General features: G+C 48.2%; 1 protein-coding gene across 2 annotated transcripts; it reads right to left on the bottom strand.

Annotated features, from left to right (window-relative positions):
* Nucleotides 1-1,002: 1,002 nt before the first annotated feature.
* Nucleotides 1,003-14,011, bottom strand: dck (deoxycytidine kinase). Of its 2 annotated transcripts, none has more exons than XM_056434413.1 (7): nucleotides 13,380-14,011; nucleotides 13,133-13,248; nucleotides 8,882-9,075; nucleotides 8,477-8,624; nucleotides 8,286-8,401; nucleotides 6,719-6,818; nucleotides 1,003-1,171 (listed from the first exon to the last, which is right to left on the bottom strand). In XM_056434413.1, the coding sequence occupies exons 1-7, from the start codon at nucleotides 13,456-13,458 to the stop codon at nucleotides 1,145-1,147; spliced, it is 780 nt and encodes a 259-aa protein (XP_056290388.1). In that variant the 5' UTR covers nucleotides 13,459-14,011; the 3' UTR covers nucleotides 1,003-1,144. The 2 variants fall into 2 exon arrangements, with proteins under 2 accessions (XP_056290388.1, XP_056290387.1); XM_056434412.1 differs by lacking the exon at nucleotides 1,003-1,171 and adding an exon at nucleotides 1,178-1,441.
* Between the last annotated feature and the right edge of the window lie 61 nt (nucleotides 14,012-14,072).

Here is a 14,072-nt window from a genome sequence, read left to right on the forward strand (position 1 = left end):
AGCTGTGGCCAACGACGCACACAAGAGCCACGGAAAGGTTTACGCACGGTGGTCCAACGCCGCCGGGCAGCACCGGTCCCGTTGGCTGGTGAACCAGTCACGTGATACCCGATACCCCCCCCCCCCACACACACACACACACACCTGGACCTCCAGACCGGAGGTAACGGCCCCTTCCAGCGGGACCGGAACAAAGAGGCGGACACACTCACTTCTTGTCGCCGCTCATGGCGCCGCTGCGTCGGGCTGCAGCTCCTCGAGGCCTCCGCCGGTCACGTGGATCAGAAAGATTATTTGTAGAAGTCTGTGAAAAGAGAGAGACCGAAACTAAAGGAGCAACAGGTCGCGGCGCGCGGCGGCTCCTCGGGTCGAGTTACACGGGAACACGCTCCTCCTGCCGGGTTCAGGTCGAGTCCGGGTCCGGGTTCAGGTCGAGTCCGGGTCTGGGTTCAGGTCGAGTCCGGGTCGGGTCAGTCTGTCTGTGGGCGCGTGGAGACTCAGAGCGCGCAGCGTGTCCGAGTCCATATTTAAAGCGCCATCCCGCCTCCTGCGTGACGCTGCTGGGGGGGGGGGGGGGGCGTGTCCGCGAGTCACTCTGCATCATTACGTAATCTCCAGATAATAAGTAGATGAGTGACGTTTGAAGCACTTTTTGGGACTTTAAATAGATTTCATGGGATTAGTTCTACTTAAATTTCCAAGTAGTCGCTTGTGTGAAGACGGTTATAAATATATAAATATGATTCAACTGTCAGTTCTGGTTGTTTTTTTAGTCAAGGCGATTCATTTAGCAATATAATATACACACATACATTATATATATTTAAATTAATAAAAATACATTTATACAAATATATATATGAAATACCTAAGTATAAATAAGACGCCTCCAGGAGCCCAGGTAAAGGAGTGGGCCTGTTGGCTGACTGGTGACATCTGGTGGAAGAGTTCAACTTTACGTACTTTTTGGGACATATTTAGAAATCCACCAAGACAAATTAATTGAGCATTTAAAGTTTATTGTCATCCCGACAGACACGCGATAAAAAACAATCATAAATACACAAGTTAATGTAAGTTTGTTAAAAGAATCATCAGATCTCCTCCTCCTCCTGCTCCTCCTGCTCCTCCTCCTCCTCCTGCTTCACAGCGTACTCAGGAACTCCTTCACCTGAAACAGAAGCAGCAGTCAGCTTCCTTCTCCGTTTACAACAGGAAAAACACGTTGATTCAGGAAGCCGGGTGGAGGACACACCTGGAGACCAGAGACCTGGAGACTAGAGTGTGTGTGTGTGTGTGTGTGTGTGTGTGTGAGTGTGAGTGTGTGTGAGTGTGTGTGTGTGTGTGTCCATGCCTAACCCCCTGAACCGGTTTCTAAAGCGCTCGAGCTGCTGCCGTTTCCTTCTGAACGTGTCGGCTGCAACAGGAGAGACGTCTGCTCCTTCAAAGGTCATCGGGTCAAATATTCAGAATGTATCACAGGTTACAAGTAAAAGATTAAAAGTACACAAGTAGTATCAGCTGAATGTGCAAGTTTCAAAGTACACCTGAAAGTTTACAATACCAATAAAGTTACATTTAAGCATTTCAATATTGCAGAAGATGGTTGTCTTTGTTTTCATATATAAATATAGCTTGATTTATATTTATTATGTTTGTAAAGTATATTTATTTATTTTCTATTATAAATAATGAATAATATTTTTTTATTGTTATTAGTTGTATTATCATATTTTGTATCTCCTTTAGGTTTTTATGAATTTATTATTTTCTCCCCTTTCGTCCTGTTTTATTGATTTGTTTCTCGTGAAACACTACCTTTATTAAGAACAAGAGGAACAACAAGAACAACAAGATGAAGAACAAGAACAACAAGAACAACAAGATGAAGAACAACATCTTCCTGAACGCATCATCTCACTCTTCCGGTAAGCTCTGGTTGCCAGCTCAACAGCGAGCATGACTTCTTCTTCTCTCCCTCCCGCTCCCTCTTGCTCAGTGTGTCTCATGTCTAGTTATCCCCCTGCCTCCCTTAATGATAACGATACATGCAACAAGTGTAGTTTATTTGCTAGGTTGGAGGCAGGTCTAAGTGGGTTAGATGCACGGCCCGCTATCGAAGCTCAGACAGCTATGCTAGTTAGCCCGCCCTCTCCCGTAGCCGGCGCGGAGCTACAGTCAGCTGATAGCTGTTCCCCGGCGGTAACCGTGCAGCCGGATGGTTGGGTAACTGTTCCAGGAGTAGTAAGTCTACACAGAAGCCCGCTGTGCACCAACCACTTCACGTTTCCAACCAGTTTTCCCTGCTCAGCGACACACCCGCTGAGGAACACACCCTGGTTATCGGGAGCTCTATAGTCAGGAACGTGAAAATAGCGAAGCCACGGACCAGAGTCGTGTGCCTCCCGGGGGCCAGAGCGGGCGACGTGGAGTCTTGTTTGAAGCTGCTGGCTAAGGATAAGCGGAGATACAGTCAGATTGTAATACACGCGGGTGCTAATGACGCCCGAGCCCGTCGGTCGGAAGTCACTCAAATTCATGTGGAGTCGGTGTGTGCTTATGCCAAGACGTTGTCGGACACCGTAATTTTCTCTGGCCCTCTCCCAAATTTGCAGACAGACGAATTGTATAGCCGAATGTCGTCTTTCAACCGCTGGCTGTCGAGGTGCCCAGCGAATAATGTGGGCTACGTAGACAACTGGAAGACTTTCTGGGAAAACCTGATCTGATGAGGAGAGACGCATTCATCCCACGTTGGACGGAGCGCGTCTCATTTCTGCGAATATGACCAAGTTGATCACCGGACTTAATCTATGACAACCCAGGGTTCAGATCAGGAACCGGGAGCAGAGTTGTAGTTTAACACCCTTCTCTGCTCTTCCATTCGAGCAGTTACCCACCCTTGACTTTAGAGTAGAGACTGTGTCTGTCCCACGGCCACTTCAATTAAATAAATCAAAAGTAAGCAGAAGAGGAGTCGTACACAATAACCTTATACAAGTTAACACAATTATTTCAGCAGTGCAACAAAATAGGTCTATTAAATGTGGTCTCCTAAATATTCGATCTCTGTCATCTAAAGCTGTGTTACTGAATGATTTAATATCAGATAATCACATTGATTTATGTTGCCTAACTGAAACCTGGCTGAGCCATGAAGAATATGTCTGCCTGAATGAATCGACTCCTCCAAGTCATATTAATACTCACATTCCTCGAGGCACCGGTCGAGGAGGTGGAGTAGCAGCCATCTTTGAATCGAGCCTATTAATTAATCCTCAACCAAAATTACACTACACCTCATTTGAAAGCCTTGTTCTTAGTCTTTCACATCCAACCTGGAAAACACTACAGCCAATTCGATTTGTGATTCTGTACCGGCCACCAGGTCCATATTCAGAGTTTATATCTGAATTCTCAGAATTTATATCAAGTTTGGTTCTTAAAACCGATAAAGTTATTATTGTAGGAGATTTTAATATCCATGTGGATGTTGATAATGATTGCCTAGGTGCTGCATTCATCTCCTTGTTGGACTCGATTGGCTTCTGTCAGAGAGTACAGAAACCCACTCACAGCTTTGGCCACACGCTTGATCTTGTTCTTACTTATGGCGTTGACATTGAGCATTTGAACGTCTTCCCACAGAATCCTCTTCTGTCAGACCACAACCTCATAACTTTTGAATTTATACTACCGGAGTGTACTCCGTTAGTCAAAAGTTTTTACACTAGATGTCTAACTGATAGTGCTGTAGCTAAATTGAAAGAAGCGATTCCTTCTGTATTTGATTCGATACCACGTCTCAATATAACAGAGGACTCCTGGTCTAACTTTAGTCCGTCCCAGATTGATCATCTTGTTGACAGTGCCACAGGCTCTCTGAGAATGACACTGGACTCGATAGCCCCTCTGAAGAAGAAGACAGTGAGGAAGAGGAGGTTTGCTCCCTGGTATAACCCTCAGACCCGCAAACTGAAGCAAACGTCACGAAAGCTTGAGCATATGGCGTTCAACTAATCTCGAAGAATCCCGCTTAGTTTGGCGAGATAGTCTTAAAACATATAAGAAGGCCCTCCGTAATGCCAGAGCAGCCTATTACTCATCAATAATAGAAAAAAATAAAAACAACCCCAGGTTTCTCTTCAGCACTGTAGCCAGGCTGACAGAGTCACAGCTCTGTGGAGCCGAGCATTCCTATAAACCTCAGTGGTAATGACTTTATGAACTTCTTTAATGAAAAGATTTTAACTATTAGGGACAAGATTAATATTCTCTTGCCCATAACCAGTGCCAATCTGTCCTCAAGTGGAATGGCCTTGGAAACCGCTGTATGCCCTGGTGTATATTTGGAGGGCTTTTCTCCCATCAACCGTGACCAATTATTTTCAACGGTTTCTACTTCGAACACGTCTACCTGTCTCTTGGACCCCATCCCGACGAGGCTGCTTAAAGACGTTTTGCCTTTAATTGGCGGCTCTCTATTAGATATTATCAATGTGTCTCTGCTAACAGGCCACGTACCACACTCCTTCAAGGTGGCTGTTATTAAACCTCTCCTGAAGAAGCCCACTCTGGATCCAGAGGTATTGGCTAACTACAGACCGATCTCTAACCTCCCCTTCCTCTCCAAGATCCTTGAGAAAGTGGTCGCAAATCAGTTGTGCGACTTTCTACATCATAATAGTTTATTTGAGAAATTTCAATCAGGATTTAGAAAACACCACAGCACCGAGACGGCACTGGTGAAAATTACAAATGACCTCTTAATGGCAGCAGATAAAGGACTCCTCTCTGTCCTGGTCTTGTTAGACCTTAGTGCTGCATTCGACACCATTGACCATGACATCCTGTTACAGAGACTGGAGCAGTCGATTGGCATTTCAGGCACGGCACTAATTTGGTTTAAATCCTATTTATCAGATCGATCTCAGTTTGTATTTGTAAACGATGACGCTCGATAACCACCAACGTTAATCACGGAGTTCCACAAGGTTCTGTGCTTGGACCAATTTTATTTACCTTATACATGCTTCCTTTGGGCAATATTATCAGGAAACACTCCATAAACTTTCATTGTTATGCAGATGACACTCAACTATATTTATCGATAAAACCAGAGGAGAGCAACCAACTCTGTAAAATTCAAGCATGTCTTAAAGACATAAAAACATGGATGACCTGCAACTTCTTGATGTTAAACTCAGACAAAACCAAGTAATTTTAATCGGCCCTGAGCACCTCAGAGATCAATTATCTGGTGATGTGGATTCTGTAGACGGCATTGCCCTGGCATCCAACACCACTGTAAAGAATCTTGGCGTTATCTTTGATCGGGACTTGTCCTTTAACTCCCACGTAAAGCAAATCTCAAGGACTGCATTCTTTCATCTACGTAATATTTCAAAAATCAGGCACATCTTGTCTCAAAAGATGCAGAAAAATTGGTTCACGCTTCGTTACTTGAGACTGGATTACTGCAACTCCTTATTAGCAGGCTGCTCTAATAAATCTCTTAGGTCCCTCCAGTTGATCCAGAATGCTGCAGCTCGTGTTCTCACTAAAACTAAGAAAAGAGATCACATCACTCCTGCACTAGCTGCTCTGCACTGGCTCCCAGTAAAATCAAGAATCACTTTTAAAATTCTTCTCTTAACCTACAAAGCCTTGATTGGTGATGCTCCATCATATCTTAAGGAGCTTGTCGTACCATATTGCCCCACTAGAGAGCTACGCTCACTAAATGCGGGACTACTTGTAGTTCCTAGAGTCTTAAAAAGTAGAATGGGAGCCAGAGCCTTTGATTATCAAGCTCCTCTTTTATGGAACCAGCTTCCAATTTCAGTCCGGGAGGCAGACACAGTCACCTCGTTTAAGAGTAGACTTAAGACCTTCCTCTTTGACAGAGCTTATAGTTAGGGCTGAATCAGGTTCACCTGGTCCAGCCCCTTGATATGCTGCTATAGGCTTATAGCTGCGGGGACGTTAGGATGCACTGAGTACCTATCTCCTCTTTTTCTCTCCTTAAGGATGAATTTTCATCTCTCAATCACACGTTACTAACTCTGCTTTCTCCCGGAAGTCCTTTTGACTTTCGTCTCATGGGGTCATCGGACCCTATGAGACGGCATAGATCCTATCTGCCTGATGGATCGTCTGGGTCGTGGAATTCCTGCTCATGACTACGCCACTGTCCTGTTGAGACTCCACCCACTCCTCCTCCCCACCGCCATCTGCCTGATGGATCGTGGAGGTCTCCATCGTGGAATATGCCTACTATGAACTATTCATACACTCTGTCATATTCATTGAATGTATTTTAACTCTAAATCTGTCCTTCTGTACACATTACATCTATTGCACCTGTCCATCCTGGAGAGGGATCCTCCTCTGTTCTCTCCTGCAGGTTTCTTCCCTTTTTTTCCCCCCTGAAGGGTTATTTTGGAGTTTTTCCTGGTCCGATGTGAGGTTTTGGGGCAGGGATGTCTATGTGTACAGATTGTAAAGCACTCCGAGACAAATTTGTAATTTGTGAAATTGGGCTATACAAATAAACTGAATTGAATTGAATTGAACAAGAAGAAGAACAAGAAGATGAAGAACAAGAAGAAGAACAACAAGAAGAACAAGATGAAGAACAAGAAGAAGAAGAACAAGAAGAAGAAGAACAACAACAACAACAACAACAACAAGAAGAGTCGCAAGTCGGCCGCCTCACCTTCTCCATCATGTCGTTGCTCTTGCTCTCGTTCCCCTGGAAGTCTTCGTCAGCCTCGATGGTCAAGACCGGAACGTCCTTCAGGTACTCGAACTCCATCCTGAGGAAGAGGAGGGTCAGAGGCGCTACTTCCTCCTTTATCTCAGAGCTACTTCCTCTTCACTTCCCCTTCCATCTCGGAGCTACTTCTTCCTCTATCTCTGAGCTACTCCCTCCTCTATCTCGGAGCTACTTCCTCCTCCATCTCGGAGCTACCTCCTCCATCTCTGAGCTACTTCCTCCTTCTCTGAGCTACTTCCTCCTCTATCTCGGAGCTACCTCCTCCATCTCTGAGCTACTTCCTCCTCTATCTCGGAGCTACTTCCTCCTCCATCTCGGGGCTACTTCCTCCTCTATCTCTGAGCTACTTCCTCCTCCATCTCGGGGCTACCTCCTCTATCTCTGAGCTACTTCCTCTATCTCTGAGCTACTTGCTCCTCCATCTCGGAGCTACTTCTTCCTCTATCTCTGAGCTACTTCCTCTATCTCTGAGCTACTTCCGCCTCTATCTCTGAGCTACCTCCTCTATCTCTGAGCTACTTCCTCCTCCATCTCTGAGCTACTTCCTCCTCCATCTCTGAGTGACTTTGTAAAGTGGGCCGATGAGAACCACCTGCGGCTGAACGTGGCCAAGACCAGAGAGATGGTGGTGGACTTCAGGAGGAAGGCGACAGCTCCTACACCTCTGAGTGTCCTGGGAGTGGACGTGGACATGGTGGAGGAGTACAAGTACCTGGGCGTCTCCATGAGCCGACTGAACTGGAAGGCCAACATCAACGCTGTGTACAAGAAGGGGATGAGTCGACTCTTTTTCCTGAGAAAGCTTCGATCCTTCAACGTGTGCAGCAAGATGCTGGAGTTATTCTACCAGTCGGTTGTGGCCAGTGTGCTGCACTTTGCCATTGTCTGCTGGGGAGCAGCATCGAGCCGGTGACACCAGCCGTCTTAACAAACTGGTTAGGAAGGCTGGCTCCATCGCTGCCAGCTGCCACCTGGAACAGGTGGTGGAGAGGAGGTCGTTGAAGAAACTGGTGTCCATATTGGACAACCCGGACCACCCTCTCCACCACCTCCTACAGGGACAGAGGAGTACTTTCTCCAGACGTCTCCTCACGCTCCGCTGCCACAAGGAGAGATACAGGAGAACATTCCTGCCGACGGCTATGAGGCTCTACAACAGTTCACCTCTTGCCAGATCACCCTAACCCTTCTTATATTTGTGTTTTTTTATTTTATTTTTATTTTTATTCTTGTGTGTTGCTGCTACTGGCTCGACAAATTTCCCCTTGGGGATTAATAAAGTATATATCTATCTATCTACTTCCTCCTCCATCTCGGAGCTACTTCCTCCTCCATCTCGGAGCTACTTCCTCCTCTATCTCTGAGCTACTTCCTCCTCTATCTCTGAGCTACTTCCCCCTCTATCTCTGAGCTACTTCCTCCTCTATCTCTGAGCTACTTCCTCCTCTATCTCTGAGCTACTTCCTCCTCCATCTCGGGGCTACTTCCTGTCCGCGGCGGGGCTCACTTCATGGTCTTGTGCTGCAGCCAGCTCTCGTGCTTGAAGTGGAGCTTCTCCAGGTACTCCAGAGGGATGTCCTGCTCCTCCTGCCGGCCCCTCAGGTGCAGCCGCTCCAGACACCTCTGGCAGAAGGAAAGGAACGCCGTTAGAACGTCGGGACTCTTTGGGCGATCGACGCGGCGAGAGCGCGGCCGCACCTCGGGCGGCGCGCGCAGGTAGATGATGCCGTCCAGCTGCAGCTGCTTCCCGAACTGGCTGTGCAGCCAGCCGTGACAGTCCTCGTAGATGGACCACTCCGTTTCATTCAGGCACTCGCTCTCGTACAGGTTGGCTGCAAAGATGTACCTGTGAGGACATAAAGGTCATCGAGGTCATGGAGGACCTGTGTTACCTTTAATAACCGTGTGGAGAAGATCGACTGTTCTATCTGGTTTTTTTCAGATTAATAATAAATGATATATATATATATATCTTAACATTGCCATCAATACATGTTCAACTGTTGCAACATGAAATCCACATTGTTTTATCAAAAGAAGAAAAACCTAACCCCGTGAATATATTCTTTAACGTAAAGACACATAAAGACATCGGCCCGGTACCGGTCGCTGTAGATGGACCGCTCGAAGAACTGCACGGGGTCCTCCTTCTCTCGGAGACTCCCATTGGCCGAGCTCATCTGCGCCCGCAGCCGGCTGATGCAGGCGTAGCTCTGGAAGGTGTAGGCCCAGCGCTCCGGCTGCCGGTACATCATCTGCAGCACGTTGCCTCCACTCCTCTGAGACGTGGTCAGCTCCTGCTCATGAGGGGTTAAACAGAACCGTGACAACTCTTAACGGGAGACCAGACGTGGCTTATTGTGCAATCACTGGGAAATATTAGTTAGTTTTTTATTATTATTGCTGGTGTTATTCTTAATAAATACTCTGAACACAGTTGCACAAACAGACGGTCCATTTTTACGGTACACAATCGCACTAAAAAAACCGGTTACTTGGCTTTAACTTGACACTTTAAAAAAAAAGTAGTTGTATACAAAATGTCTATATATATATATATATATATATATATATAGAGAGAGAGAGAGAGATATGGGTGTGCTGAAGCAGCGATACGTGAGGCCTGCAGCAGGGTGGGAGGGCAGCGATGTCTGGCCGGTGATGACACCCTCATCTGTTCCTCTGGGTGTGGGTGCAACTATGCGGCAGCTGCACCCTGAACCCAGAAGAAGATCCTACGGTCGTCTAGTATCAGTGGGCGCGAGAGGGTCGTGACAGGGTCCTAGTCATCTCGTATCAGTGGGCACTAGAGGGTCCTAGTCATCTCGTATCAGTGGGCAACAGAGGGTCCTAGTCATCTCGTATCAGTGGGCATCAGAGGGTCCTAGTCATCTCGTATCAGTGGGCACTAGAGGGTCCTAGTCATCTCGTATCAGTGGGCAACAGAGGGTCCTAGTCATCTCGTATCAGTGGGCACTAGAGGGTCCTAGTCATCTCGTATCAGTGGGCAACAGAGGGTCCTAGTCATCTCGTATCAGTGGGCACCAGAGGGTCCTAGTCATCTCGTATCAGTGGGCATCAGAGGGTCCTAGTCATCTCGTATCAGTGGGCAACAGAGGGTCCTAGTCATCTCGTATCAGTGGGCAACAGAGGGTCCTAGTCATCTCGTATCAGTGGGCACTAGAGGGTCCTAGTCATCTCGTATCAGTGGGCATCAGAGGGTCCTAGTCATCTCGTATCAGTGGGCATCAGAGGGTCCTAGTCATCTCGTATCAGTGGGCATCAGAGGGTCCTAGTCATCTCGTATCAGTGGGCATCAGAGGGTCCTAGTCATCTCGTATCAGTGGGCACTAGAGGGTCCTAGTCATCTCGTATCAGTGGGCACCAGAGGGTCCTAGTCATCTCGTATCAGTGGGCACTAGAGGGTCCTAGTCATCTCGTATCAGTGGGCACCAGAGGGTCCTAGTCATCTCGTATCAGTGGGCATCAGAGGGTCCTAGTCATCTCGTATCAGTGGGCACTAGAGGGTCCTAGTCATCTCGTATCAGTGGGCACCAGAGGGTCCTAGTCATCTCGTATCAGTGGGCATCAGAGGGTCCTAGTCATCTCGTATCAGTGGGCATCAGAGGGTCCTAGTCATCTCGTATCAGTGGGCATCAGAGGGTCCTAGTCATCTCGTATCAGTGGGCATCAGAGGGTCCTAGTCATCTCGTATCAGTGGGCAACAGAGGGTCCTAGTCATCTCGTATCAGTGGGCACTAGAGGGTCCTAGTCATCTCGTGATCAGTGGGCAACAGAGGGTCCTAGTCATCTCGTATCAGTGGGCACTAGAGGGTCCTAGTCATCTCGTATCAGTGGGCATCAGAGGGTCCTAGTCATCTCGTATCAGTGGGCACTAGAGGGTCCTAGTCATCTCGTATCAGTGGGCATCAGAGGGTCCTAGTCATCTCGTATCAGTGGGCAACAGAGGGTCCTAGTCATCTCGTATCAGTGGGCATCAGAGGGTCCTAGTCATCTCGTATCAGTGGGCACTAGAGGGTCCTAGTCATCTCGTATCAGTGCGCACTAGAGGGTCCTAGTCATCTCGTATCAGTGGGCACTAGAGGGTCCTAGTCATCTCGTATCAGTGGGCAACAGAGGGTCCTAGTCATCTCGTATCAGTGGGCATCAGAGGGTCCTAGTCATCTCGTATCAGTGGGCATCAGAGGGTCCTAGTCATCTCGTATCAGTGGGCATCAGAGGGTCCTAGTCATCTCGTATCAGTGGGCAACAGAGGGTCCGAGTCATCTCGTATCAGTGGGCATCAGAGGGTCCTAGTCATCTCGTATCAGTGGGCATCAGAGGGTCCTAGTCATCTCGTATCAGTGGGCACTAGAGGGTCCTAGTCATCTCGTATCAGTGGGCACTAGAGGGTCCTAGTCATCTCGTATCAGTGGGCATCAGAGGGTCCTAGTCATCTCGTATCAGTGGGCATCAGAGGGTCCTAGTCATCTCGTATCAGTGGGCAACAGAGGGTCCTAGTCATCTCGTATCAGTGGGCACTAGAGGGTCCTAGTCATCTCGTATCAGTGGGCAACAGAGGGTCCTAGTCATCTCGTATCAGTGGGCACTAGAGGGTCCTAGTCATCTCGTATCAGTGGGCATCAGAGGGTCCTAGTCATCTCGTATCAGTGGGCACTAGAGGGTCCTAGTCATCTCGTATCAGTGGGCATCAGAGGGTCCTAGTCATCTCGTATCAGTGGGCAACAGAGGGTCCTAGTCATCTCGCATCAGAGGGTCCTAGTCATCTCGTATCAGTGGGCATCAGAGGGTCCTAGTCATCTCGTATCAGTGGGCACTAGAGGGTCCTAGTCATCTCGTATCAGTGCGCACTAGAGGGTCCTAGTCATCTCGTATCAGTGGGCATCAGAGGGTCCTAGTCATCTCGTATCAGTGGGCACTAGAGGGTCCTAGTCATCTCGTATCAGTGCGCACTAGAGGGTCCTAGTCATCTCGTATCAGTGGGCATCAGAGGGTCCTAGTCATCTCGTATCAGTGGGCACTAGAGGGTCCTAGTCATCTCGTATCAGTGGGCATCAGAGGGTCCTAGTCATCTCGTATCAGTGGGCAACAGAGGGTCCGAGTCATCTCGTATCAGTGGGCATCAGAGGGTCCTAGTCATCTCGTATCAGTGGGCACTAGAGGGTCCTAGTCATCTCGTATCAGTGGGCATCAGAGGGTCCTAGTCATCTCGTATCAGTGGGCAACAGAGGGTCCTAGTCATCTCGTATCAGTGGGCATCAGAGGGTCCTAGTCATCTCGTATCAGTGGGCATCAGAGGGTCCTAGTCATCTCGTATCAGTGGGCATCAGAGGGTCCTAGTCATCTCGTATCAGTGGGCACTAGAGGGTCCTAGTCATCTCGTATCAGTGGGCACCAGAGGGTCCTAGTCATCTCGTATCAGTGGGCACCAGAGGGTCCTAGTCATCTCGTATCAGTGGGCACTAGAGGGTCCTAGTCATCTCGTATCAGTGGGCACCAGAGGGTCCTAGTCATCTCGTATCAGTGGGCAACAGAGGGTCCTAGTCATCTCGTATCAGTGGGCACCAGAGGGTCCTAGTCATCTCGTATCAGTGGGCAACAGAGGGTCCGAGTCATCTCGTATCAGTGGGCATCAGAGGGTCCTAGTCATCTCGTATCAGTGGGCACTAGAGGGTCCTAGTCATCTCGTATCAGTGGGCATCAGAGGGTCCTAGTCATCTCGTATCAGTGGGCAACAGAGGGTCCTAGTCATCTCGTATCAGTGGGCATCAGAGGGTCCTAGTCATCTCGTATCAGTGGGCATCAGAGGGTCCTAGTCATCTCGTATCAGTGGGCATCAGAGGGTCCTAGTCATCTCGTATCAGTGGGCACTAGAGGGTCCTAGTCATCTCGTATCAGTGGGCACTAGAGGGTCCTAGTCATCTCGTATCAGTGGGCATCAGAGGGTCCTAGTCATCTCGTATCAGTGGGCAATAGAGGGTCCTAGTCATCTCGTATCAGTGGGCACCAGAGGGTCCTAGTCATCTCGTATCAGTGGGCACTAGAGGGTCCTAGTCATCTCGTATCAGTGGGCACCAGAGGGTCCTAGTCATCTCGTATCAGTGGGCAACAGAGGGTCCTAGTCATCTCGTATCAGTGCGCACTAGAGGGTCCTAGTCATCTCGTATCAGTGGGCACCAGAGGGTCCTAGTCATCTAGTATCACAGGGTCGTGCGCAATAGAACCCAAAACACATGTCTAACAGGTTTTTTTTGCACCAGTAGTTGATTAGTAAGAATAAAACACATTGCCTGCGTGTGTGTGTGATTCTTAATGCGGCAGGAGGTGCAGTACCTCGAAGTCGCCGCCCTTCGTCTGGACGTTGCACCACCTGGCGATGGGCTCGGGCACCACCTCCCAGCCCGCGCGCTGCTGCGCCAACAGCCGCACGAACGTGGACTTTCCCGCCGCTGAGCGCCACACAAAGGAAAAGAAAACAAAACCCGGAAGTGTCAAAGCGGCATTGGCAGTATAACAACAAACACATGGAACACGTTGAGCGCGCGCTCGAACGCTACAATGTCGCGGCTCAGCCACTCACCGATGTTCCCCTCGATGGATATCCGGCGGATGTTCCTCTCCGCCGGGGCGGCCCGCGGCCTCTTGGGGTCCAGAGCCATGGAGAGAGAGAGAGAGAGAGAGCGAGAGACGTCCTGGACGCACGCGCTGCAGAGGGAACGTCTCCTTGTTGTTTAAAGTTGTGGCGGGAACTGATGTCAGAAAGGTGGCGGGCTCTGCACAGCTGAGGCTCCGCCCACGAAGCAGCTGCTTCCCGTCACGTGACCCCGAAAAGAAGGACAAAGAATGGTGTATTTAATATAAGAGTAAGTAAAAGTATATTAGAAGTCAAATGTAACTGTACTGTTATTTCTGTTAATTAAATGCAAGAGTCAAACTTTAAGCTCTGACATTTAAAGGAACGAAAGTTTATAAAGAAACATAAAATTGAAATACTGTGCTCAAGTAACCTTAACATTATTGGAGGAAATTAAATAACAAATAATATACACTGTACCACAACTAAAGTACATTTTACTTCAGTAAAGGCACAAGAGGTCAAAGTTTTCATTATCCAGACTTATGTTAATGTACTGTTGGATTGGACTGTATTGTAACCGTTTAAAATACTTTGTGATGTTTTAATCCATAACAATGAATCTCCCTTTATGGACTAGCCGAGCTGTGAATCAAGACATTTAGTGGAGTAAAAAGTACAATATTGACCTCTGAACTA

This window comes from Pseudoliparis swirei, chromosome 16 (genome assembly GCF_029220125.1).
Source record: "Pseudoliparis swirei isolate HS2019 ecotype Mariana Trench chromosome 16, NWPU_hadal_v1, whole genome shotgun sequence".
Classification (NCBI taxonomy): Eukaryota; Metazoa; Chordata; class Actinopteri; order Perciformes; family Liparidae; genus Pseudoliparis; species Pseudoliparis swirei.

Bases quoted from the DNA above. Each gene is read 5' to 3' on its own strand.
- dck (XM_056434412.1), bottom strand. From the start codon at position 13,458: ATGGCTCTGGACCCCAAGAGGCCGCGGGCCGCCCCGGCGGAGAGGAAC. The intron at 8,625-8,881 runs GTACCGGGCCGA...ATGTCCTCACAG, and splicing joins CGGTCCATCTACAGCGACCG to GTACATCTTTGCAGCCAACC. The intron at 8,402-8,476 runs GTGCGGCCGCGC...TCCTTCTGCCAG, and splicing joins ACCTGCGCGCGCCGCCCGAG to AGGTGTCTGGAGCGGCTGCA.